Below are 24,406 nucleotides of genomic sequence, written 5' to 3'. Positions count from 1 at the left end.
GAGTGCGGTGGACATTTCCTGAAAAGGAGTGGAGCGAGGGATGGAGGGAGAGAGGGAAGGGGGGAGGGGCAGGAGGTAGAAGTCAAAATGGACTCTCCAGCTGTGTACACAGAGGCAGGCACAAACAGTCTCGTCTCTGTGCTAAGAGAAAAGGGAGACCACCGGACCCCAGCAGCCCTACAGTAAACCCCCCCACCCACCACCCCTGTGTGTGTGTATGTGTTTGTGTGTGTATGTGTGTGTTTGTGTGTGTGTGTGTTTGTGTGTGTATGTGTGTGTATGTGTGTGTGTGTGTATGTGTGTGTGCTTGTGTGTATGTGTGTCTGGTGCCAACCTGTCAGATCCCACTGCTGGCTCCTCATTGTGTCCTGTAAAAATAGGACCCCCGTCCGACTCTCTCTCCGTCCCCGCTTGCCGTAGTCTGGAGGAGGCTGTAAAACTGTCGCTCTATCGCCTCCTCAATCATCCACACAGTATCTAGCCAAAGAGAGGGGATATGCTCTAATTTTCACATAAACCCAGGGCTTCCTTAAGACAACAGCCATCATCTCAGTGAGAATTTACATGTCATTATTAGTACTATCCTGTCCTGTGAAGGCTGTAAAGACGTCCACCTAGATAAACCTTTCACTCACACTGCCCCAGGGTTGCACTTAGGGGTTTTTCAAGTGTGTACTGTGATATTACTATAAAACCAAGCCCAGAGGTGCTTTGACAGTACAGTATGGTTACAGCAGGTGTGCTGTTTTTCCCTGTCGACTTACTGTCTATGAGTCACAGAGAAATCTGCTGATATATTGGTGAAAGGTATGTGTGTGAGTGTTGCAGACAGTCTGGTTAAGCATGAGTTAAAGCGCAGACTGACAGCCATTCTGGCCCATCTCTATTCAGCTGAGTTTCCCTCCATCCCCAGCCTCCTCCATCCCCAGCCTATCACTAACTGTCCAGCCTGCAGCCTGCAGCCTAACCCCAAACCCCCCAGCCTATCACTAACTGTCCAGCCTGCAGCCTAACCCTAAACCCCAGCCTCCTCCATCCCCAGCCTCCTCCATCCCCAGCCTCCTCCATCCCCGGCCTCCTCCAGCCCTGGCCTCCTCCAGTCCCGGCCTCCTCCATCCCAGGCCTCCTCCATCCCCAGTCTCCTCCATCCCCAGCATCCTTCATCCCCAGCTTCCTCCATCCCAAGCCTCCTCCATCCCTAGCCTCCTACATCCCCAGCATCCCACATTCCCTGCTTCCTCTATCCCAAGCCTCCTCCATCCCTAGCCTCCTCCATCCCCAGCCTCCTCCATCCCCAGCCTCCTCCATCCCCAGCCTCCTCCATCCCCGGCCTCCTTCATCCCCAGCCTCCTCCATCCCCAGTCTCCTCCATCCCCAGCATCCTTCATCCCCAGCTTCCTCCATCCCAAGCCTCCTCCATCCCTAGCCTCCTCCATCCCCAGCCTCCTCCATACCCAGCCTCCTCCATCCCCGGCTTCCTCCATCCCCGGCTTCCTCCATCCCCAGCCTCCTCCATCCCCAGCTTCCTCTATCCCCCAACCTCCTCCATCCCCAGCTTCCTCCATCCCCAGCCTCCTCTATCCCTAGCCTGCTCCATCCCCAGTTCTCCTTCATCCACAACCCTCCAGCCTGCAGCCTAACCCTTACCCCAGCCTCCCCCAACCTACAGCCATCCATTCTGCAGACTGGAGATCCTAACCCTCTCATTACAAAGCAGCTGTGTGAACGCTGCCATGGGACGTTGTTTTGCTCATGTGTTCAGTGATTCTCGGTCCATTAACCAGGCTCAGGTCCAATAGTGAACATTACTACTCTTATGGGCCCACACAGTCAGCCCAGCCCAGCTAAGGCCAGCCCAGCCCAAACAAACCAAGCGAAAAAACACGGGAGAGCTGGGCCCATGATGACATCAGGGCGATGATGAGGGGATGGAAAGGAGGGAAGGAGTGGAAAGGGGAAGTGTTGCTATTTCTGTCCTCCTCCTGTAGTCTGGCAACGGCTCCCCCAGTGGAAGGGAAGGGTGTATCCAAGGGAGAAAGTGTGACATTTTTCGCTCCTTAGAGACCGCATAGAGTGGGACGTGCTGCCAGAAAGAGAGACCCGTGACTCTGTAATGAGTAGAGTACAGTAACTCTACCTCATCGTCATGTTATGCCTTTTATGTATTTTTAATGACATCGCCAAGTTATGTTTTATGTATCATTGGAAATGTTAAAAACACACGCTGGCTTTTGAGTCATAGTGGCACTACATTTTGATATTTGAGAGTGCCCTCAAAAAATGACCTCATAAATCAAGTGGCGAGTGGCGCAGTGGTCTAAGGCACTGCATCGCAGTGCTAGCTGTGCCACTAGAGATCCTGGTTCGAGTCCAGGCTCTGTCGCAGCCAGTCGCGACCGGGAGACCCATGGGCGGCGCACAATTGGTCCAGCGTCGTCCAAGGTATGGGAGGGTTTGGCCGGCAGGGATGTGGGTTTGTTTCCCACGGGGGGCCAGTATGTATGCATTCACTAACTGTAAGTTGCTCTGGATAAGAGTGTCTGCTAAATGACGAAAATGTAATGGTCCTAAGAGGCACAGTGAAGGGTAGTCTTTGATCTTGCCTGATGGAAAATCAGTTGAGGTCCTAGAAGCGAGAGTCCCAATGATGGGGAGTCCAGAGACTTTTAGCCTGGGTGTCTGACTGTTTCTCTAATCAGTAATGCCACATGGTTGCCTTGCCAAACCACACTGTGACAAGATGACTGAAGCAGAATCAGACTTGAACCCAGGCTAAGTCCATTTTGTTCTGAATTAGAGTATAAATTGTTTTTAGAATGGACTTGAGAGGAGAACAAATTGTATCTGTGGAAAGAAAATGATTGCCAGACAGACATGAAAGAGTGATAACAGACTGTAAAGCACACTTTTAATGGGTTAGCAAGAATTGTGTTGTGTCGGTACTGTAGCCCTCTGTGTTCACTTGAGTTTCCACAGTCGTGTGTGTTCTGCATAATTACCCACAGTGGTGATTTCTGCTTCAAAGAATGCTATCCATTAACTTAGCAGTCTGGCAACACAGCTTTCTGGTGCCAAAAGCCAATTTTATATCACTGGAGAGAGATTGTTATCCTGCGTTTAAGCTTATCTCTCTCACTTTCCCCAAGCCTCCCAGTCTCCCACAGTCTCAAAGCAGGGGTTACACATGGAAGCATTCTAGCGTATCATCACGTTTGGGTGAGTGTCGTGAGGAAGGGTTCAGTCTTTTAGAGCCATTAAGCTGAAGGGGAAGTAGGGCTGTTGATAATGCTGTTCATAACAGTAACAGAAACACCACAGTTTGTGATAAAATGAGAATAACACACGTACACTCGCATGACCAATTGTGTGTGGACACCTGCTCATCGAACATCTCATTCCAAAATCATGGGCATTAATATGGAGTTGGTCCCCCGTTTGCTGCTATAACAGCCTCCACTCTTCTGGGAAGGCTTTCCACTAGATGTTGGAACCTTGCTGCAGGGACTTTCTTCCATTCAGCCACAAGAGCATTAGTGAGGTCGGGCACTGATGTTGGGCGATTAGGCCTGGCTCACAGTCGGCGTTCCAATTCATCCCAAAGGTGTTCGAAGGGGTTGAGGTCAGGGCTCTGTGCAGGCCAGTCAAGTTCTTCCACACCGATCTCGACAAGCCATTTCTGTATGGACCTCGCATTGTGCACGGGGCATTGTCATGCTGAAACAGGAATTCCCCAAACTGTTGCCACAAAGTTGGAAGCACAGAATCGTCTAGAATGTCATTAAATGCTGTAGCATTAAGATTTCCCTTCACTGGAACTAAGGAGACTGAACCATGAAAAACAGCCCCAGACCATTATTCCTCCTCCACCAAACTTTACATTTGGCACTATGCATTCGGGCAGGTGGCGTTCTCCTGGCATCTGCCAAACCCAGATTCGTGAAGCGTGATGGAGCGTGATTCATCACTCCAGAGAACGCATTTCCACTGCTCCAGAGACCAATGGCGGTGAGCTTTACACCACTCCAGCCGACGCTTGGCATTGCGTATGGTGATCTTAGGCTTGTGTGCGGCTGCTCGGCCATGGAAACCCATTTCATGAAGCTCCCGACGAACAGTTATTGTGCTGATGTTGCTTCCAGAGGCAGTTTGGAACTCGGTAGTGAGTGTTGCTCCTAGATGTTTCCACTTCACAATAACAGCACTTACAGTTGGCAGCTCTAGCATGGCAGAAATTTGACGAACTGACTTGTTGGAAAGGTGGCATCCTATGACCGTGCCACATTGAAAGTCACTGAGTTCTTCAGTAAGGCCATTCTACTACCAATGTTTGTCTGTGGAGATTGCATGGCGGTGTGCTCGATTTTATACACAGAGTGTGGCTGAAATAGCTAATTTGAAGGGGTGTCCACGTACATTTGTATATATAGTGTAGCTACTGTACACACATTTGAGGAGTTTAAATGCATACACACATATGCAAGTAGCCGCAAACACATACACGTACACACACACACCCACACACACACACACACACACACACACACACAGGGGACGCACATGCAGTTCAGATGCACTCACATTGTTGGGAGGATGTAGGAAACTGGAGATACCTGGAGAGGATACAGATGTGACTAAAGATGGAGGCGATGTGGTGAAAGGCAGGATACAGAAGAGGAGGTTCCGGTGAATGGTTTTGATCTATCAAGCAATTTTAACTGTAATCAGACCAAATTGCTTCTGAATGTTGTTGACTTCTGCCCAGCCAGTACCTCCTTATACCCCATTCCCATTCCTAACTCTTCTGGCCCTGGAATGTGCATGTTCCCTGATCATAGTCCACACACACACACACTCTTGCATGGCCTGCCTGTCTGGTTCTGAGTCAGTCGGATCTTGTGGCGTTGAGACATAGAGACCCTGGCGAGGCGATTGTTATTCAGTCCATTAAAAGAGCGAACGCTCTGATCGCTCCAGTCTTTTGTTTGGCCTGGTTTGGTGGCCGTTTGCACACAGACAGACAGGACTCTGCTGAACTTGGCTTGAGCCTCAAGCAGTCGACTAAAGCTCTTCTGAAAGCTTTGGCCATGGGAGCGCCCAGACGCCTCCTCACTTTCAGGGTCTCACTGCTGATCAAAGGAATGGCAGCCAGACAGGGATAAATCCCCAGCTTTCACTTTCTTTCTTTCTTTCTTTCTTTCTCTCTTTCTTTCTTTCTTTATTTAAATGTCTCCCTTCCAAGTCATCTCATACCTTTTGCATGAACAGCTTCCCAAAACTGTAGCTCTTAATAAAGATAATTGGTCCTCGCTCATTTCCACCACTAAGTTCTACACTTAGAAAAAAAGGTGCTATCTAGAACCAAAAAGGGTTCTTCGGCTGTCCCCAAGAGATCCCTTTGAAGAACCCTTTTGGTTCCAGGTAGAACCCTTTTAGGTTCCCTGTAGAACCCTTTCCACAGAGGGTTCTACATGGAACCCCAAAAAGTTCTACCTTGAACCAAAAAGGGTTCTACCAGGAACCAAAAAAGGTTATCCTATGGGGACAGCCGCAGAACCCTTTTGGAACCCATTTTTCTAAGAGGGTACTGAAATCGTTGATTAGATCAAAACCAGATTAGATCAAAACCAGATCAAGGCATGACGGACATAAAGGATTGGACCATATGAGTCCAGCATTAGTGTGAGTATTCTGATTTACATGAGTTTTTAATGTGGTGTTGACTGGGAGAAGAGGAGAGGCAGGGTTTGTTAGTTAGTGGGGGGTTGTGGATGTGGCCCAGAGTGATTCTGAGTTCCCAATGGACTCATCTGGACCAGCCCCAACCAGGCCAGATTAATCAAACCCAGATGGCCATGATCGCCGCAGTGGGTCTCTGCCGCTGGGAGAGGGACAATCCTGTCCAGGTAAGATTTTCAGGTCATGGGTGTGAGCAGTAGAGGGGACAGTTAGAAGTTGCTGGGAGCTCTGTCCTCTCTCTTTCTCTCACTCTCTCTCTGCTGGCTTTGACCAATTTTCTCTCTGTCTCTCTCTCATTTTCAGTCAGGGCTGGCTGTGATTTACCTTTCATTTAGCTGCACCAGGAAGTTATAAGATCAGCGCTACCACAATAAGCAGTCCTATCTCTCTGTACATCTCCTTTAGAACTCAAGAGGATTAACTTAAACCAATTCTCCAGGGTTTATGTTACTTACATTCCTCCTGACAGCCCCTCTCAGACCATGTATTCTATTTCATTCTGAGTCTCCATCTACAGTACCTCTAATGAATGCTGTATTAGCTTTGGCGCCACTACTGGAGTTAATAAGGCCTTTCCACCACACCAGAAGCCATCATTAGGCCCGTTATATTACGTGCGATTGAATGGAAATCATATTGCTCAAATGGTTTCAGCATGAGGTCATTGTGTTTGATTCGTGAAGTGCGGTTAACAAGATTACGTTGCTGCGGTCGTTGCCTGGCGAGCAGCGCAGCAAGGTGGCCATTGAAGTCTGAGGACATTGTGTTCTTGTAATTACTTTGTTTCCACACAGTGACACACTGTGTTAGTACAGTACAGTCAGGGAGGTTTCAAATGTCGTTGGTACGGTCGTGATAGCTTCACCACGGTCCACCAGACCTTTAGACCAGCTTCAGACCTGAGTCTGGACCGAGAATGTTTGTCATGGGAAGGTCGTTATTGATGGGAACCAGCACTAAATGGGTCTCCCATTATATAGTTATCCCATTAGACAAATGAATAGGAGAATCCACCTTTCAACGCATTTCCAGAACAAAGTCTCTAACCAGGAATGAGCAGCAGCGTACATTTAGACCAATAGGTTAAAGACTGGGGAGGTAAATTAATTCACACTGTGACCCAGACAGTGCCTGCTCTCTCTTAGGCACCAATATCTCCTACTGCAACATTTAATGCCCACTAAAGGGTGTTCTTATATATTTCTTGTATATTTATACTTAATTCAATAACATTTCAAATTCAATGAAACGTAGCTAGCAGAAGAGTGAAATAGACTTGGCTTTAAAATGTATTTTCCTTCACATTACCTTTCAGTTATACAAGAAAATGGCTGCCAAAATGGCTGACTCTTTCTCTCTCTTAAGGCAGCCCTCCGCACCTCTCTGATTCAGAGGGGTTGAGTTAAATACGGAAGACACATTTCAGTTGAATGCATTCAGTTGTACAACTGACTAGGTATCCCCCTTTCCCTTTCTCCTTATCTCCCTCCAGACTACCGGACTGGGCCCTGCTTTACACAGGTCAACAACCAGATGTGCCAGGGCCAGCTGAGTGGCATTGTGTGCACCAAGACCCTGTGCTGTGCCACCATCGGACGGGCATGGGGACACCCCTGTGAGATGTGCCCCGCCCAGCCTCACCCCTGTCGCCGAGGCTTCATCCCCAACATCCGCAGCGGCGCGTGCCAGGGTAAGACGCACAGAAACACACACATGCATTTTTACACTCGCATATAAACACACCTGGATGATCTTCAGTCTAATAAACTCAACAAGTACGTCACGCGCAAACATACACACCCCCTCCTCATCACGAACACTGTAAACATTACTTAATCTGTCACCATCAGCAACATCTTTAACACTGTCATGTTTAATGTAAACGTCAATGTAACGGTCACCTTCCCTATCCTATCCTATTCTATTTCTGATACTGTCACCAAACTCCTGCAGCCTGCAACCACCACCCATACAGAGAGGCCAACACACACACACACACACACACAGAGAGAGAGAGAGAGAGAGAGAGAGAGAGAGAGAGAGAGAGAGAGAGAGAGAGAGAGAGAGAGAGAGAGAGCTGAGATACACATCAAAGCCAGAGAAAGAGAGAGGGAGAGCAAGAGAGAGAGAGTTCTCATTTCATCGCCACATGAACTGAAGTTCACCTTCCTTCATCAACATTCCAGCAGCAGCCCCAGACCTAGGCCAGTGTCTGTGTAAATACAGGCTTTCCTCTCTCTCTCTTCATTGTCTGGCCCCTCCCTGCCTCCACACTACCCACTGGGCACAAACTGGTGGAATCAACGTTGTTTCAACATAGTTTGTCAGCGCATTGTGTCGTGTAAATGGATTTCAAAAACTATTGTTTTGAGGGGGAAATTTCAACCACATGATTGTCATCATTGTAACCAATTTTCAACATAGAATAACCTTGTATAAAATGTATTGAATTTGTACCTTTGAAACAATGTCAGATCTTCAATGTTATATCCAAAATCAAAAACTAACAATAGGCTGGGCAGCACCTCCTACTGGAGAGTTGATATATCTACAGCTATTAATTTGGTCTCCATCCAGGGTTTTAACCAAGCCCAGCCCTAACTTAGCTTTTATATTTGTCACTGACTACTACCAATGTGCGATCATGAGAATGATTATTGAAGACCTCTTAATAACTAAATATATTCACTGTTGCTATCGAAGTCATTACAAAGCATAGGTTTAACAGAGCAAATGAAATACATCCATACTTTATAAATCAGACACTCTTATCTGGAGCAACTTACAGTTAGTGCATACATTATTTTTTTTCAGATGCTCTTATCCAGAGCAACTTACAGTTAGTGCATACAATATTTTCTTTCATACCCCCTGTGGGAATCGAACCCACAACCCTGGCATTGCAAACGCCATGCTCTATCAACTGAGCTACATCCCTGCCGGCCATTCCCTCCCCTACCCTGGACGACGCTGGGCCAATTGCATGCCGCCCCATGGGTCTCCTGGTCGCGGCCAGCTACGACAGAGCCTGGATTCGAACCAGGATCTCTAGTGGCACAGCCTTAGACCACTGCGCCACTCGGGAGACTCTATTTAGGCCTATATAGCATTTGCAAAGTCATCAACAACTATTGTTTCAATTCAACCCAGGGTTCAACTAAAAATAGACAATACATATAGGCCTAGGGTTTCAAGCTTTGGTTGAATCATTAATATGATAGATTCACGTCTCCATCTCAACCAAAGATCGAAGTAAAAGAATAGGACTAAATTAAATCAAACTTTATTTAAAGTGCCTTAAAAGTTTGATTAGATTAGATTTAGTCCTATTTTTAAACTTAAATTTAGATTTTTTGGTTGAGATGGATACGTGAATCCAACATATAAATTATTTGTAGTCTGGCTTTAATTCCAGTTTGTCTACAAATTAATAATTGATATGTTGGATTCACGTCTCCATTTCAACCAAAAATCTAAGTTAAAGAATAGGACCTAATCAAATCAAACTTTTAACGCACTTTAAATAAAGTTAGATTTTATTTAGTACTATTCTTTAACTTTGATTATTCATTGAGATGGAGACATGAATCCAACATATAAATTATTAATTTCCAGACAAACTGGAATTTGTTGACAACCAAATCAAATCAATCACTTTTTGCAATACAGTACATAGCCTATTAACAAATTATATGTTGGATTAACGTCTCCAACTAAACCTAAATTAAAAGTTAAAGAATAGGACTAAATAAAATCTAACTTTATTTAAAGTGCATTTCAAGTTTGATTTGATTGGATTAGGTCCTATTCTTTCACTTAGATTTTTGGTTGAAATGGAAGCGTGAGTCCAACATATCAATTATTAATTTGTAGACAAACTGGAATTAAAGCCAGACTACAAATAATTTATATGTTGGATTCACGTATCCATCTCAACCAAAAAAAGTTTAAGAATATGACTAAATCTAATCAAACTTTCAGTGGCTCAGATGAAAATATATTTGGTTGCTTTGTCAACAAAACACGATTCAATAATATTTTTGTAATACGGTAAATAGCCTAAAATTAAGGCTTACAAATTAATGTAACAGTAGTTATTCAACCTTAAAATGAGTAGCACATCCATGGCCACTTTTTGAGGTTATCCTATTGTAACTATAAATGTCTTCTTATGTTCAAGATAGCATGCAAAGGTTGCAGTTCTGTGGAGAGCTTTTTGAGTGGGTGAATAAAGGTTGAAATCTCATTGATCAACATCTCAACCAAATATTACCCAAATGTCCACGTAAAATGATGTGGTGTGCCCAGTGGGTAGGCTCCATAATGACCAGCCAGATGAAGCAGTGAGGCTGTATCAATAGATGACATGTACACTCTTAGCAAAAAGGGTTCCAAAAGTGTTCTTCGGCTGTCCCCATAGGAGAACCCTTTTGGGTTCCAGGTAGAAAGAACCCTTCTGGGTTCCATGTAGAACCCTCTGTAGAAAGGGTTCTACATGGAACCCAAAAGGGTTTTACCTATAACCAAAAAGGGTTATTCTATGTGGACAGCCGAAGAACCCTTTAAGGTTCAAGATAGCACCTTTTTTCTAAGAGTGTAGAGGTCGTGTACTCTCTTAGGTAAACACAGCGTCTCACCCACCAGCAATATTCAAATGGCCCTCCATGGACTGGAGCCTCTTCCTCTATGTGGAGATTTTAATAGGATATGTTTAGCCAACACCTTCATCTCATGATAATGGATTGCCTTTATGTCATGTTTTTCACTTAGTCTCAAAGAGGGACACTTCCCAGCTAGCACATTTGGTTCCTTGGGAGTTGTGGGAACATATGTTTTTGGTTTCACGTTGGTTGTGGGAACGAAGCCATACATTTCCTGACCTGTAAAAATGTACGTTTTTTAAGTGTTCTTAGAACAGAAGTGAAAATGTTCCCTGTTCTGGGGCCGTTTATTTTTAGGTTGCAGGGAGGTTCTGAGAATGTTTTACTCTTGTTCTTTGAAGGTTTTCCTGGGAGGTTTTATTAACGCTCTGAGGTTATTTGGAAGTTTTTAAGTCACTTCCTTAAAACATTCAATGAATGTTTCAATAAGACTTTTAATAACACTGCTATCTTATTTGGGGTTAACTTTTTTAGATAGGACATTTATTTCCTTAGGTATTAATCTTGCAAACACATGTATTTTTTATTGTGACCAGTAAGATTCAAACCTATAATCTTCTGTTTTATATCCATGGAATTAGTCCACTGCGCCACCAGGATGGAGCTAGTATGCCATGTTTTTTTACGCATACAAAGCTGTTCATTTTAGTCTATTCAAACAGACCCCATTTCAAAGGAAACAGGCACTCATTAATCAGCTGGCCAATTAGTGGGTGTGGCCAACACACCTGAACACACTTAACAAGATAGAGTAAAGAGAGAGTTTTATTGATGCTGAGAACGGAATGTATATGTTTCTAAATAGGGAGAGGCTCCTAATCCATGACCGGATCTTTTATTTCTGAGGTTCTGTAACCATTAGTGCGCAAATTCTCGCAGAGTCTCGCGGGAATTTGGGACCAGTCATCATGCCGAAACCGGATTAGATACAGCTAATTAAATCAGAGTTAAATGCCAAAAAGATGATATTCACAATGTCACTAAGCGAAAAACAAACAACCAAAACAGCAATAGCCACTACAATGTCAAAACATGATTTTGTCATGAGTTCAGTACCATTTGTTTGATTTTGTGGACCCACGACTATGGTGTATCGTCATTAGCTAGCTAGCTAACGTTTGTATGCTATCCTGCGTTAGCTACCTAGCTAGCAAGCTCTAGTCTAGTCCAATGGAAACTGATGCATTCCTGCTGGCTACATGGCTAGCTAGATGACCAGTGGTGACAGTGAGGTCCGTATATGAGATTCAAGGCCCTAATAAGTGTCATTGTGCAGAAATGGCAAATAAAGTACAGTTTGATGAGCTAGCTAAGTTAGCTAGTAAGGTATTCCAGTTATCAAAGAAGATGCAAACTAGCTTTGCATGCATGGCAGGACCAGTTTTGTCAAAGATGGTAGACCGTCTCTGGTGTTAATATTACAACTAGGACGGGCTGTCCAATGGGATGCAAAAACGCCGGCACATACATAGATGCAGCTCTCATGCAATGCAGTCAGTACACATTAATTCACATAGCTATGACTCACATAGCTATGAGCGAGCATGTTGTGAAGTGTAAAGTAGCTAGCTCCATTAGTGTCATCTCCATTAGCTAGCTATGAATCTTACTGTGGCAAAAAGAATGCATATGTCGAAATATCTCTCAATACATTGCATATTAGTCCACAATTTCTCTGACATTTGTCTCGTAGTTCTGGCACAGGAAAGAAGTGGAGACAGTTTTCAGGGACCTACCAGATTACAAAAAACTGTGGACAGCGAGGGGGAGATAAAAATGATGGTTAGGGAGAAATCAACCATAAGACCACTAGGTGTCATCGTGTCATCGTATACACACAGATCAAATTGATTTCAACAGTACTTGATAGAGTCCACTAGTACATAACTATAGAGAACGTACAAAAATGATATGGTAATACAAAATGTAAGTTTACACACTCCCAGGAATGTCATACATGATGGATCATTAGCTTATACACTAACTTTCACACATCTAGATGGCCGGGCGTGGTGGGTGTGGAGCCAGCGACAGCAGGGGTTCAAACTGTAGAACCCAGTTCCTACATTTGAATATAAAAATGGATTTTATCAAACAAAACTATGCTACATTTTATCTCTGGGACCCTTAGGATGACAAATCAGAGCATGATTACTGAATGTAAGTACATTATTTACCTTCAGAGGTGAATGTATCAAACCAGTTGCCGTGATAAGTTTTTTGTTGTTGTGCACTCTCCTCAAACAATAGCATGGTATTTTTTTCACTGTAATAGCTACTGTAAATTGGACAGTGTAGTTAGATTAACAAGAATTTAAGCTTTCTGCCCATATAAGACATGTCTATGTCCTGGAAAGTTTGCTGTTACTTACAACAGTCAAGCTGATTATGATGTAGCAGCCTATGCTGACAACTAGCATCACTAGCATGCTAACGTTAGCTAGCTAGCTAATGTCAATACACCATAGTCGTGGGTCCACAAAATCAAGCAAATGGTACTGAACTCATGACAAAATCATGTTTCAATATTGTAGTGGCTATTGACGTTTTGGTTGTTTGTTTTTTGCTTAGTGAGATTGCGATTATCATCTTTTTGCCATTTAACTCTGGTTTAAATACCGGTTTGTATCTAATCCGGTTTCAGCATGAGAAAATTTGTAGTCCCAAATTCCCGCAAGATACTGCGAGAATTTGAGCCCTGACGGATATGGAGCCTCAGAAATAACAGATCCGGTCACGGATTAGGAGCGACTCCCTTCTAAATAACATTCTTAGAACATTCTCTGAACGCTACTAAAGTTTTCTTGTTGTTTTTATGGATAGTTTTCTTCATGTTCTGAGAACAAAATGTTTGTTTTTAAATTGCATTCTTAGAATGTTCTCTGAACACTACTAATGTTTTCTTGTATTTTTTATGGACGTTTTCTTAAAATGTTCTGAACAATTTGAGAACATGACTGTAAATAGAACCATGAGGAAACCTATAGGAAACGTTATGCTGAAGTACTGAAATTCCCACAGAAGAACATTGTTTCTTAACGTTCCTTTGAACAATTTGAGAACATTCCCAATGTCAAACCAGTTGGAGAACATTCTTAGAACATTACCAAAAATTTTATTAAATGTAACCATGTTTTAACTTTTAGGAAACGTTCTGTTAAAGTAATGAAATACTAAGAAAATAATGCTTTTTTTGTCATGTTCTTTAAATGTGCTGATAATGTTCCAAAGCCAAGCAACTATCCTGCACCATTCCCAGAAAGTTGTGGGAAGGGTGTATGTAAAATAACCATAGGACAACCACGCTCTCACCAAACTCTAAGAAACATACAGTGGGGGAAAAAAGTATTTAGTCAGCCACCAATTGTGTAAGTTCTCCCACTTAAAAAGATGAGAGAGGCCTGTAATTTTCATCATAGGTACACGTCAACTATGACAGACAAATTGAGGAAAAAAAATCCAGAAAATCACATTGTGGGATTTTTAATGAATTTATTTGCTAATTATGGTGGAAAATAAGTATTTGGTCACCTACAAACAAGCAAGATTTCTGGCTCTCACAGACCTGTAACTTCTTCTTTAAGAGGCTCCTCTGTCCTCCACTCGTTACCTGTATTAATGGCACCTGTTTGAACTTGTTATCAGTATAAAAGACACCTGTCCACAACCTCAAACAGTCACACTCCAAACTCCACTATGGCCAAGACCAAAGAGCTTTCAAAGGACACCAGAAACAAAATTGTAGACCTGCACCAGGCTGGGAAGACTGAATCTGCAATAGGTAAGCAGCTTGGTTTGAAGAAATCAACTGTGGGAGCAATTATTAGGAAATGGAAGACATACAAGACCACTGATAATCTCCCTCGATCTGGGGCTCCACGCAAGATCTCACCCCGTGGGGTCAAAATGATCACAAGAACGGTGAGCAAAAATCCCAGAACCACACGGGGGGACCTAGTGAATGACCTGCAGAGCTGGGACCAAAGTAACAAAGCCTACCATCAGTAACACACTACGCCGCCAGGGACTCAAATCCTGCAGTGCCAGACGTGTCCCCCTGCTTAAGCCAGTACATGTCCAGGCCCGTCTGAAGTTTGCTAGAGTGCATTTCGATGATCCAGAAGAGGATTGGGAGAATGTCATATGGTCAGATGAAACCAAAATAGAACTTTTTGGTAAAAACTCAACTCGTCGTGTTTGGAGGACAAAGAATGCTGAGTTGCATCCAAAGAACACCATACCTACTGTGAAGCATGGGGGTGGAAACATCATGCTTTGGGGCTGTTTTTCTGCAAAGGGACCAGGACGACTGATCCATGTAAAGGAAAGAATGAATGGGGCCATGTATCGTGAGATTTTGAGTGAAAACCTCCTTCCATCAGCAAGGTCATTGAAGATGAAACGTGGCTGGGTCTTTCAGCATGACAATGATCCCAAACACACCGCCCGGGCAACGAAGGAGTGGCTTCGTAAGAAGCATTTCAAGGTCCTGGAGTGGCCTAGCCAGTCTCCAGATCTCAACCCCATAGAAAATCTTTGGAGGGAGTTGAATGTCCGTGTTGCCCAGCGACAGCCCCAAAACATCACTGCTCTAGAGGAGATCTGCATGGAGGAATGGGCCAAAATACCAGCAACAGTGTGTGAAAACCTTGTGAAGACTTACAGAAAACATTTGACCTGTGTCATTGCCAACAAAGGGTATATAACAAAGTATTGAGAAACTTTTGTTATTGACCAAATACTTATTTTCCACCATAATTTGCAAATAAATTCATAAAAAATCCTACAATGTGATTTTCTGGATTTTTTTTCTCATTTTGTCTGTCATTGTTGACGTGTACCTATGATGAAAATTACAGGCCTCTCTCATCTTTTTAAGTGGGAGAACTTGCACAATTGGTGGCTGACTAAATACTTTTTTCCCCACTGTATGGTTCTCAGAACATTATGTGCTAGCTGGGTTATCTCATTCACCACCAATTTGTAGCAGCCAACTGGGTGAAACACTGTGGCCATTTGTGCCAGAACACTCACCTTATAGGAAAAGGCTGTTCGGACACTCCTGACCTGCAAACTGATATTTCATTTCAGTTTAGAGTCAGGGATAAGGGTTTGTTTAAGGTTAGGGTTAAGGTAAGTAAGGTTAGTCGTTTTGCAAGTCAGCAGTGTCCTTCAGTCTCTCCCAACCTTACATTAGCTGTGTGGATGTTTCTGCCATCTGAATGTGGGTGGACATGGCCTCTAAAGTGCCTGTTAAGTGTTGACACATTCTCAGTAAGGTGTGGTGAGAGACACATTTTATACAAAAGCTTTTGCACACAGGCTAATGAAAAATAGCTGTTAACTGAACAACTGAAAAATAAATATGGCTTTCAAGCTTCACTCTGCACAGCTTTGAATTACCAATGTGACTGAGTGCCTTGGGGTATAATCAACGTTGTTTCCATGTCATTTCAATGAAATTACGTTCAACCAACGTGGAATAGACGTTGAATTGACGTCTGTGCCCTGTGGATTATTTGTCTGCTTTATTTGTCCGCTAAATCAAACCTCAAATTGTGCCCTTAAGACACTTCAAAAACCTAAGTATTCCTAAAATATCCAAAGCTGATTCAAGTTAATACAGCACACTGTCATACAGGATTGTACATTCAACTCTGTCAACCCATTCATTACACACAATTATTGCTAAATTAATAGACCTGGCCACAGACGTGACTGTATGGCAGTTCTATCTTAATACAATCCTTCCTGATAGCTTGTCTGTTAGTGTTTTTTAAATGAAAAGTCACGTTCTCTCACTGAGCCTCTATCAGTCTGCCTTTATGTACAGTAAACACACCAAGGAGGACACCTAATTGCCAGAAAGCCCCCGAGCAAAGTCCTGTTGAAACCAGTTCAAAGCACACATGCACATGAATCCCAATGTAAGGATAGCATTCCAGACATCATGGATTTGGATGCTCTCGCCACCGCTGGCAGTCGGCGCTCCTCAACATGACAGCACATTTTCAGGCTTTGTTAAAAGGGAACAGAGGTCGAACACATGATTAGAAACAGACTGCATTTGTGTGCGTGTGTGTGGTGAGAGAGAGAGAGAGAGAGGGGGGTATAAATCTTGGTTGCTTGGCTGGATACTGGCAATGCGTGCCAACTTCCCTCTCTGAGACTGGCGCAGAGTTAGATGACCAGGTGTGTGTGTGCACGTTTGTGCCCACGCATAGCCTAAGTGTTTTTATGTCTATGTCTTCATACCATCCAGACACATACCAGTCTCAGCACATATTCACACACCCCGACAAGACGAACCCCCTCTAGACACACTAACCATCTGAGGGGTCTGTCAATGTGTTTCCACTGAAGATGATGAAACACCAACACCTCTTTCTGGCTAGCATGGCCAGACTGTGAGCTAACGATGTGTAAATGTGTGAAGAGGGGAGGAAGATGAGGTGATAAACGACTTTTCCCTCTCGTTAATCGAGTTTAAAGAAGAAACTGTTGCGTGTTTCCTGGTTACGGTGACCACTGTCCAATCAGAGCCCTACGCTCACAGTTCCATCATCTTTACTCACGGCATGATAGGAAATATGCGCGTACATGAACCAACTCCCTGCTCAAACAATGGCTACAGTCTGGAGTGGTCTTGGTTCCTAGTTGGCGGTGGTCAAATATATCCCCTGTTCTGTCCTGCTGCGCCCCTCTAAACTGGTTTTAATGCGGCAACAGAAGCTCATGAAAAATGTATTTTAGCCATATGTCCGAACATGATTGATTGTGGTACTGTAATGTAATGTTTGCACCCGGCCTACTTCACTTTAAAAATCTAAGATGCTGTATATCACAGAGCTTAAAATCCAAAAAATGTCAACCACATTTATAGACTCCATCTGAATCAAGGTTAGTTGGCGGGCAGTAAAGCTTTAGGAGATTCTTCGCTCATTAAGAGCAGACTCAGAGTACTTAAACAGCATCTCTGAAAGCAGCTCATGTTAAGTGCTGCTTATTTGTGCTAATGGTCTCCGTTCTCTTTCTATTCCTCTCTTTCCCTCTCTCAATCCCCCCCCCCCCCCCCCCCCCCCCTCCCCCTCTCCCTTCTCTAGATGTGGATGAGTGTCAGGCCATCCCCGGGCTGTGTGCAGGAGGTAACTGTATCAACACAGTGGGCTCCTATGAGTGTAAATGTCCCGCGGGCCATCGCCAGAGTGACACCAGCCACAAGTGCGAAGGTGAGTCACACACAGCCCACTCACTCAACCTCTGTGGTAATACCATATTATTATACACATTATATAACAAACTGGAATGTATTACGTACAGTGAATTAATGTAATGGAAAACATATTGGTCTTAAATTAAAGTAGGTTCAGTTAAGAATTAGAGGAGGGGTTTTGAATTGCGAGCGTAGATCCATTGTTTTGTTTTTTTGGCAGGGTTTCGTTATACACTACTATCAGTGTTTTGAATACTTTTGCCAGACAGCCAGTGACAATTGGCTTCTGTGGTTATCTGGTCACTGATATGGAAATCCACACACACACACACACACTCCAGTGAGGGGTCGCATTGCTATGTGTTGATTGGGTTGAATTTAAACAATTTAAACAAACAGGCAGGCTGAGGCACTTTGCAAGGCGGGGGCTGTAGGTCTTGGATGGTTTCCTAGTCTTTGGGGAGGTTGGAAAGAGCTCTGGGACTGTTTCAGCCAGAGGTATTTTACCCACTTAACTACACTGTCTGATATGCTGTCTAGGAGTGTAATTGTGTTATGGTTATGGTGTACAAACCATCCCCTGACTCCTCACAGGCAGAAAGAGGCATTGTAATAATCACTGATCTTAGGGATTCATTAAGTCAGGGATTCTCAAACTTTTTGGGGTCGGGGACCCCTTTTGTAATAGCAAATTAATCAGGGACCCCCTGATAGTCTACAAGGAGTTTTTACTATGACGTCTGCAGTGCATGGCTGGACGAACCAAGTCTCGGGCCCGGGGAAAGAACATTTAAAAGTCCCGCCTCTTGGCATCTGAGATTTTCTTTTTCAGTTTTCAAGCTAATTTCCTGCAATTCTACACATTTTGCCATGAGGCAGAGAGAAAACTTTGCAGTTTTAAAGCTTAAAATACAGTGAGTGCATTTATGTACAAAAATAAAATGGAATATTTTTCAGTTTAAAAATTGATAATTGTACTGCGGATACCAATATCCCTGTGAGCCTCCCAGGCCCATGTTGCCCAGGGTTAAGAACATACATTGTAGATTAATAATATTATTAATATATTAGTATTGTGTTACACACTTTAAACCTATTAGACGGATCCCATGGCCAAAAGTCGTTTAATCTTTTGTTATTAATATTTATTAAAAAGTTAGTAATGTAAAAATATATAATAATATACACTGTAAATATATTTTGGGAGATCTGGCCACAGACCTCCACGGACCCAACTTTTAGAACCCAAGCATTAAGTGATAGGGCAGAGCAGACCGTGGCCAATAGTAGGTCCTTTACCCACCTCACTCCACACCCAGTCAGTTCCAGAGGAGGCTGGTGGGAGGAGCTATAGGAGGACGGGCTCATTGTAATGGCTGGAATGGAATAAATGGTACGGTAGAAAACACATCAAACATATGGCAACCACATGTTTGACTTTGTTCCATATATTCCATTCTAGCCATTAAAATCCTCTCTTCCTATAGCTCCTCCCACCAGCCTCCTCTGGTCAGTTCCCAGGGCTCCCCTCCCTCATATCATTAACTACCATAGAACCAGGGCTGATGATGCCCTGTTGAGTGATGGAGAGAAACTCAGGCTCTGCTCAAATACTTTGGAAATTCTTCCTTTCCTCCTTCCTTCCTTCCTTCCTTCCTTCCTTCCTTCCTTCCTTCCTTCCTTGCTTAAAGAAGGAGAGAGTTGGTCTGAGAGAGTTATGTTAGGGAGAACAATAGGGTGGTACTTTTTCTTTTACTTATCCAATCACTTTCTGATCTGTGATTAGCTAAAGGAAGGAAAGAAGGAAGGAAGGAAGGGTGCATTTTAAGAGTATTTGAACAGGGCCTGGGTGTCCAGTAACAGCGGTAGAGAGAGAGAGAGATCAGCTGGGAGATATCAGTAGACCCTGAGGGTAAATGAAGGGTTAGAAACACTCATATACCTGATGGAGCCTCTAAATAAAATCAAATAAAAATGTATTGGTCGCGTACACAGTTTAGCAGATGTTATAGCAGGTGCAGCAAAATGCTTATGTTACTAGCTCCTAACAATGAAGTAAATGTCAAACAAGTACACAAATATTTAAAAATATATATATTTCAAGATTCACTATGCAGAAATCGCTCTGCCATTTCCAGGTTGCTAAAATTCGAATAGTTAACCTAATTTCAGTTTATGTGACCAAACAAGCAAGTATCGTATCATTGTACCATCTAAACCGCTGTGAAAAATATTTTAAATAACCAACATTTTTGTATTTTCAGCCGTTTGAAGCTGGTGTACAAAACTGAAAGTAAAAGATGAAACTTAAAATGGGGAGCATAGAAATAGCATACATAGAACAGATCTACCACTTCTTAGACTTGCTTTCAATGGGAATTACAGATCTATAACTCACAGTTCTATGTGAATTTTGTCAGGTTGCCCAAAAAGTTACATATTGCAGCTTTTAAAAAAACATCAACAAATCAAAAAATGTTGGAACGAAACCAATTAGTAACCCAAATAGCACTGTAACTGTAATCCAAATGCAATCTATATACACCGGATGAATTTACACAAGATATACTAAGAATGATATGTACAGCAGTAGCTATATTACAGTGAGCTAGATCAAGAATCCAGTATATAAATAACTATGCGGTGTGTATAAACAATGTAACTAAATTGCAACGTACAGTAGTAGAAATATTAGAATGAGCTATGTCAAGAATACAGTATTTAAATACACAGTACAAAACTCCTAAGCAAAATTGATAGAATTGCAGGAAATTAGCTTCCGGACCAGATTCCGGAATATAAATATATATATATGTATTTGAATGGTGTGTAGAGACATTATGGACAATATGTGAATGTCAAATTAGCTGGTCATGTGATGACACACACCGGCAGCTGTCCTATCACAGTCCCACTGAAAGGCTGGATTGTGCTATGACCTTATGATGGCTGGAGGCCTATTGGCTGGACAAGCAGGAGAGGTGACCTATGCCCTGTAGTCTTTGAAGCCTGGTGGGGTGAGAGGCAGCGTATGGGGGTGGAGGTCCTTGGAGGTTAACTAATTACAGCCCCAAGCCTGAGGCTCTGTACATGGGCTTCGCTTGGGCCAAGGTGGGGGTTGGATGGTGGATGGGGCTGCTTTTAGGGAACATTGTGTTATAACTTAAGTGGGGCAGTCAGTTTTTAGTTTCAAAACATCAAGCATTCCAAAGCCCATTAAAGGGTAGAGAATACTGAGTTGAACCATCCATAACTATAAATGCCCAGATACCTCAAATAGCACAGCTCTGAGATTGAGAGATTCAGGCCCCATTTTGTTCGGTTAAGACATCACAGACAACCATCTGTTTTCCAAAGGGAAAATGGGTTTCAAAATGCCCTCCAAGTTTATGCACCAACATGGCCTCATGTTCCTGTGGAGCCAGCCTTGGAGCTGTTAAGATGTCAGGGAGGTAGTTCTTCTAGGCCAAAGCAACCTACCTGATTTCATAGTTGTTTTTTTTCCACTCCTTTTTTGCCCCCCATTTTCCTTAGATAAATACAGACTACTGGCCCAGGACCAGCTGTTAGTGCTAGCACAAAGAAACACTTAAAGAGCAGAGATGATTTCTGTGTTATATACAAGGACGTCTGCCACTTATAGACAGACACACACACATACTGTACAGACATACACAGTTACACACACACACACACACACACACACACACACACATACTGTACAGACATACACAGTTACACACACACACACACATACTGTACAGACATACACAGTTACACACACACACACACACACACACACACACACACAGATACTGTGCAGACATACACACTTACACACATACTATACCGACACACATACACACTTTCTCACACATGCAGAGACCGACATACACACTGTCTCACAACACAGACTATGATGATTGAACAGTGGTCATTTATCCAGGTGGCAGACATTTCCCTCCACACACACAGCGCCACACAGCTCTCCATGTCTGAGCTGTGTAAAGTCTGCTCCTATTCAGGGGGAATGCTGACGCCACGTTTATTTTGCTACTCTTTTATATATGACTTGAGGAGAACCTTTTACCACTGCAGTCAGACAATAGTCAGCAGGGGACCCAGTGGCTCTTAACTTCCCACTGTGTATGTCATTACACACACACACACACACACACACACACACACACACACACACACACACACACACACACACACACACACACACACACACACACACACACACACACACACACACACACACACACACACACCACACACACACCACACACACACACACACACACCACACACACAGCCCCATAGACAGCATTACTGCATACCCACTGTCAACACACACACACCACTAATGCATACCCGCCGACTGCACACACACATTTACGGCACGCCACCACGACTCTCACACGCCATGGAATACACACACGCATACTGTAATTTGACCAAATAAAGGTCATTATGTATGTGTATAGATAAGTGGTAGCACGTCATAAAAACCCAATACCTTCTGGAACCTCACTTCACTGTCATCATAGCAGTGAGAGGCGTTTTCATGTGTAGGGTAATATACTGTAATACACTACACAGAAGAGTAGACCCTGCCAAGTCCTGGCTAACTCACACACACATACACACAGGTGTGTGCACACACATACATACACACACACACACACACACACACACACACACACACACACACACACACACACACACACACACACACACACACACACACACACACACACACACCAGCTCTTTACTGCTGCCTCCCAGGTCTAGTGTAATCTCTCTGGGGCAGCTGAATTGCTCCCATGGTGTGTGTGTGGGAAACTCTCACTATTTAAACCTCTTAAAATCCACCACAGTTATGAAGTCCACTGAGGTGTGTTGGACATTGATAAGTGTAGACCAGAGAGAAATAAAGTCATGAGTCTTTGGCAGAAAACGAACACAGAGATTTTCCATATGACCGCCTCCTCCCTTCAGACCTTCACTCAGGTTGTCTTGACTGTGTCTAGCAGTAGGTCCTGCTCTTGTCTTTAGAGTTGTTATGAGTTGTGATTATTTGAGGTCCTCAAGTGCATTTTGACAGCTGAGATATCGTCCACTTCTTCAAGTATTTTAGAGAGATCCAAAGACTTTGAACAGCTGCATTCAAGGAAAAGGAATTCTTCCAAACAATGCCTGTGACAGGGTTTTGATTTACTGTGTGTGTAATAAGTGTATGACTAAGATGAAGCTCAGTGTATTCTCTAACTCCAATGATCTAATTGTTTGTGTGTGTGTTTCAGATATTGACGAGTGCAGCACTATCCCAGGTGTGTGTGACGGAGGTGAATGCACCAACACAGCCGGCAGCTACGTCTGCACCTGTCCCCGTGGTTACATCACAAGCACTGACGGTGCCAGATGTGTAGGTGAGTTACTGCTGCCCCCTCCAAACACACACAAACCCCTCCCTCACCCTCCTGTAGCCACTGCCTGCTCACATCTGGGCTTCTCTCTCTCTCTCTCTCTCTCTCTCTCTCTCTCTCTCTCTCTCTCTCCCTCCCTCCCTCCCTCTCCCCCCTCCCTCCCTCCTGTGACTAGTGTTCTGATGAGTCAAGAAGGTCTGCCGCAGGTCACGTGCGCTCGAATGCTGTAATAACATTTAGCATTAGCACCTATTTGACTCACACCCTGAAACACTACCAGGTGTTAATGTAGAGCGCCTGCAATCTCCAGCAGCTTGTCTCAAAATGGCCGCCAGAGAGCTGGCTCTGTTGCTTTTCAACAGCGTCCGAATGGGAGTCCAATAACTGTCCTTCATTCAAGGCCCCACTCATAGCCAAGCAGAACCCCTTGATTACTTTAATTGAAAAGTTGTGCGACCCAAAGTCTACTAGGCAGCAGAATGCCTTATTCAAATTCTCTCCCGGGTCAACGTTTTGTTGGCCCCCCGCTCTCTTTGTCAGGCAATCAAATCTCTGCTGTACTTGTTTGTTGTCTTTTGACAAAAAAAAGGGAAATGGGGTGGAAATGCCAAGCGAACAATGAACAGGGTCAACGTTGATCTCACAAGGAGGCATCTGTTCTCTTCTGTTCTGTTCTGCCTGGCCTGGTTGTGTGGCAGATTGTTTAGCGTCAAGGTAGAAGACATCTGGACTCACTTAGAGGCCTGCAGGAGAACAAAGCTGACACCACCACGACAACAAGCAAGACGAGACAGAAAAGAGAGGGAGGAGAGGAGGAAAAAACTATCCAAACGATCCCCTTTCTCTGTTGTTCTGTGTCGCAACAAAGGTGTAGAGCAGTGGGAGAGAGGAAAATAAGGAGGGGTGGGAAGAGAAGGAGGAGCGAGAAGAGCAGGAGGAGGGGGAATAGAAGGAGGAGAGGGAAGAGAAGGAGGAGAGGAAAGAGAAGGAGGAGAGAGAAGAGAAGGAGGAGAGGGAATAGAAGGAGGAGAGGGAAGAGGAGGAGGAGAGGGAATAGAAGGAGGAGAGGAAAGAGAAGGAGGAGAGGGAAGAGAAGGAGGAGAGGGAATAGAAGGAGGAGAGGGAAGAGAAGGAGGAGAGGAAAGAGAAGGAGGAGAGGGAAGAGAAGGAGGAGAGGGAATAGAAGGAGGAGAGGGAAGCGTAGCCTGATTGGGAAAATGAGCTGCTGGCCGTATGGTATCACAGCGCTCGCTCTCTCTCTCTCTCTCTCTCTCTCTCTCTAAGGGGACAGACCATTTCTCTCACACTCCCTCTCCTTCCACCCCCTGCTCTCTTTCTTTCTCCTTCTCTCCTCCAGGCCCTTTT

The 24,406-nt window shown here is 43.9% G+C and overlaps 1 protein-coding gene across 1 annotated transcript in view; it reads left to right on the top strand.

Moving 5' to 3' along the window:
- The window catches only part of LOC121576793 (fibrillin-2-like), an 85,574-nt gene that overhangs the window by 23,445 nt on the left and 37,723 nt on the right, over window positions 1-24,406 (top strand). Inside the window, exons 7-9 of the mRNA XM_045223502.1 lie at window positions 7,229-7,426; window positions 17,501-17,626; window positions 22,919-23,044. Coding sequence (XP_045079437.1) covers window positions 7,229-7,426; window positions 17,501-17,626; window positions 22,919-23,044 — 450 coding nt within the window. The remainder of the gene's footprint in view (window positions 1-7,228; window positions 7,427-17,500; window positions 17,627-22,918; window positions 23,045-24,406) is intronic.

This window comes from Coregonus clupeaformis, chromosome 11 (assembly GCF_020615455.1).
Source record: "Coregonus clupeaformis isolate EN_2021a chromosome 11, ASM2061545v1, whole genome shotgun sequence".
NCBI lineage: Eukaryota > Metazoa > Chordata > Actinopteri > Salmoniformes > Salmonidae > Coregonus > Coregonus clupeaformis.
Note: the sequence above shows the minus strand (reverse complement) of the source record. Positions and strands in the feature narration are given on the sequence as shown.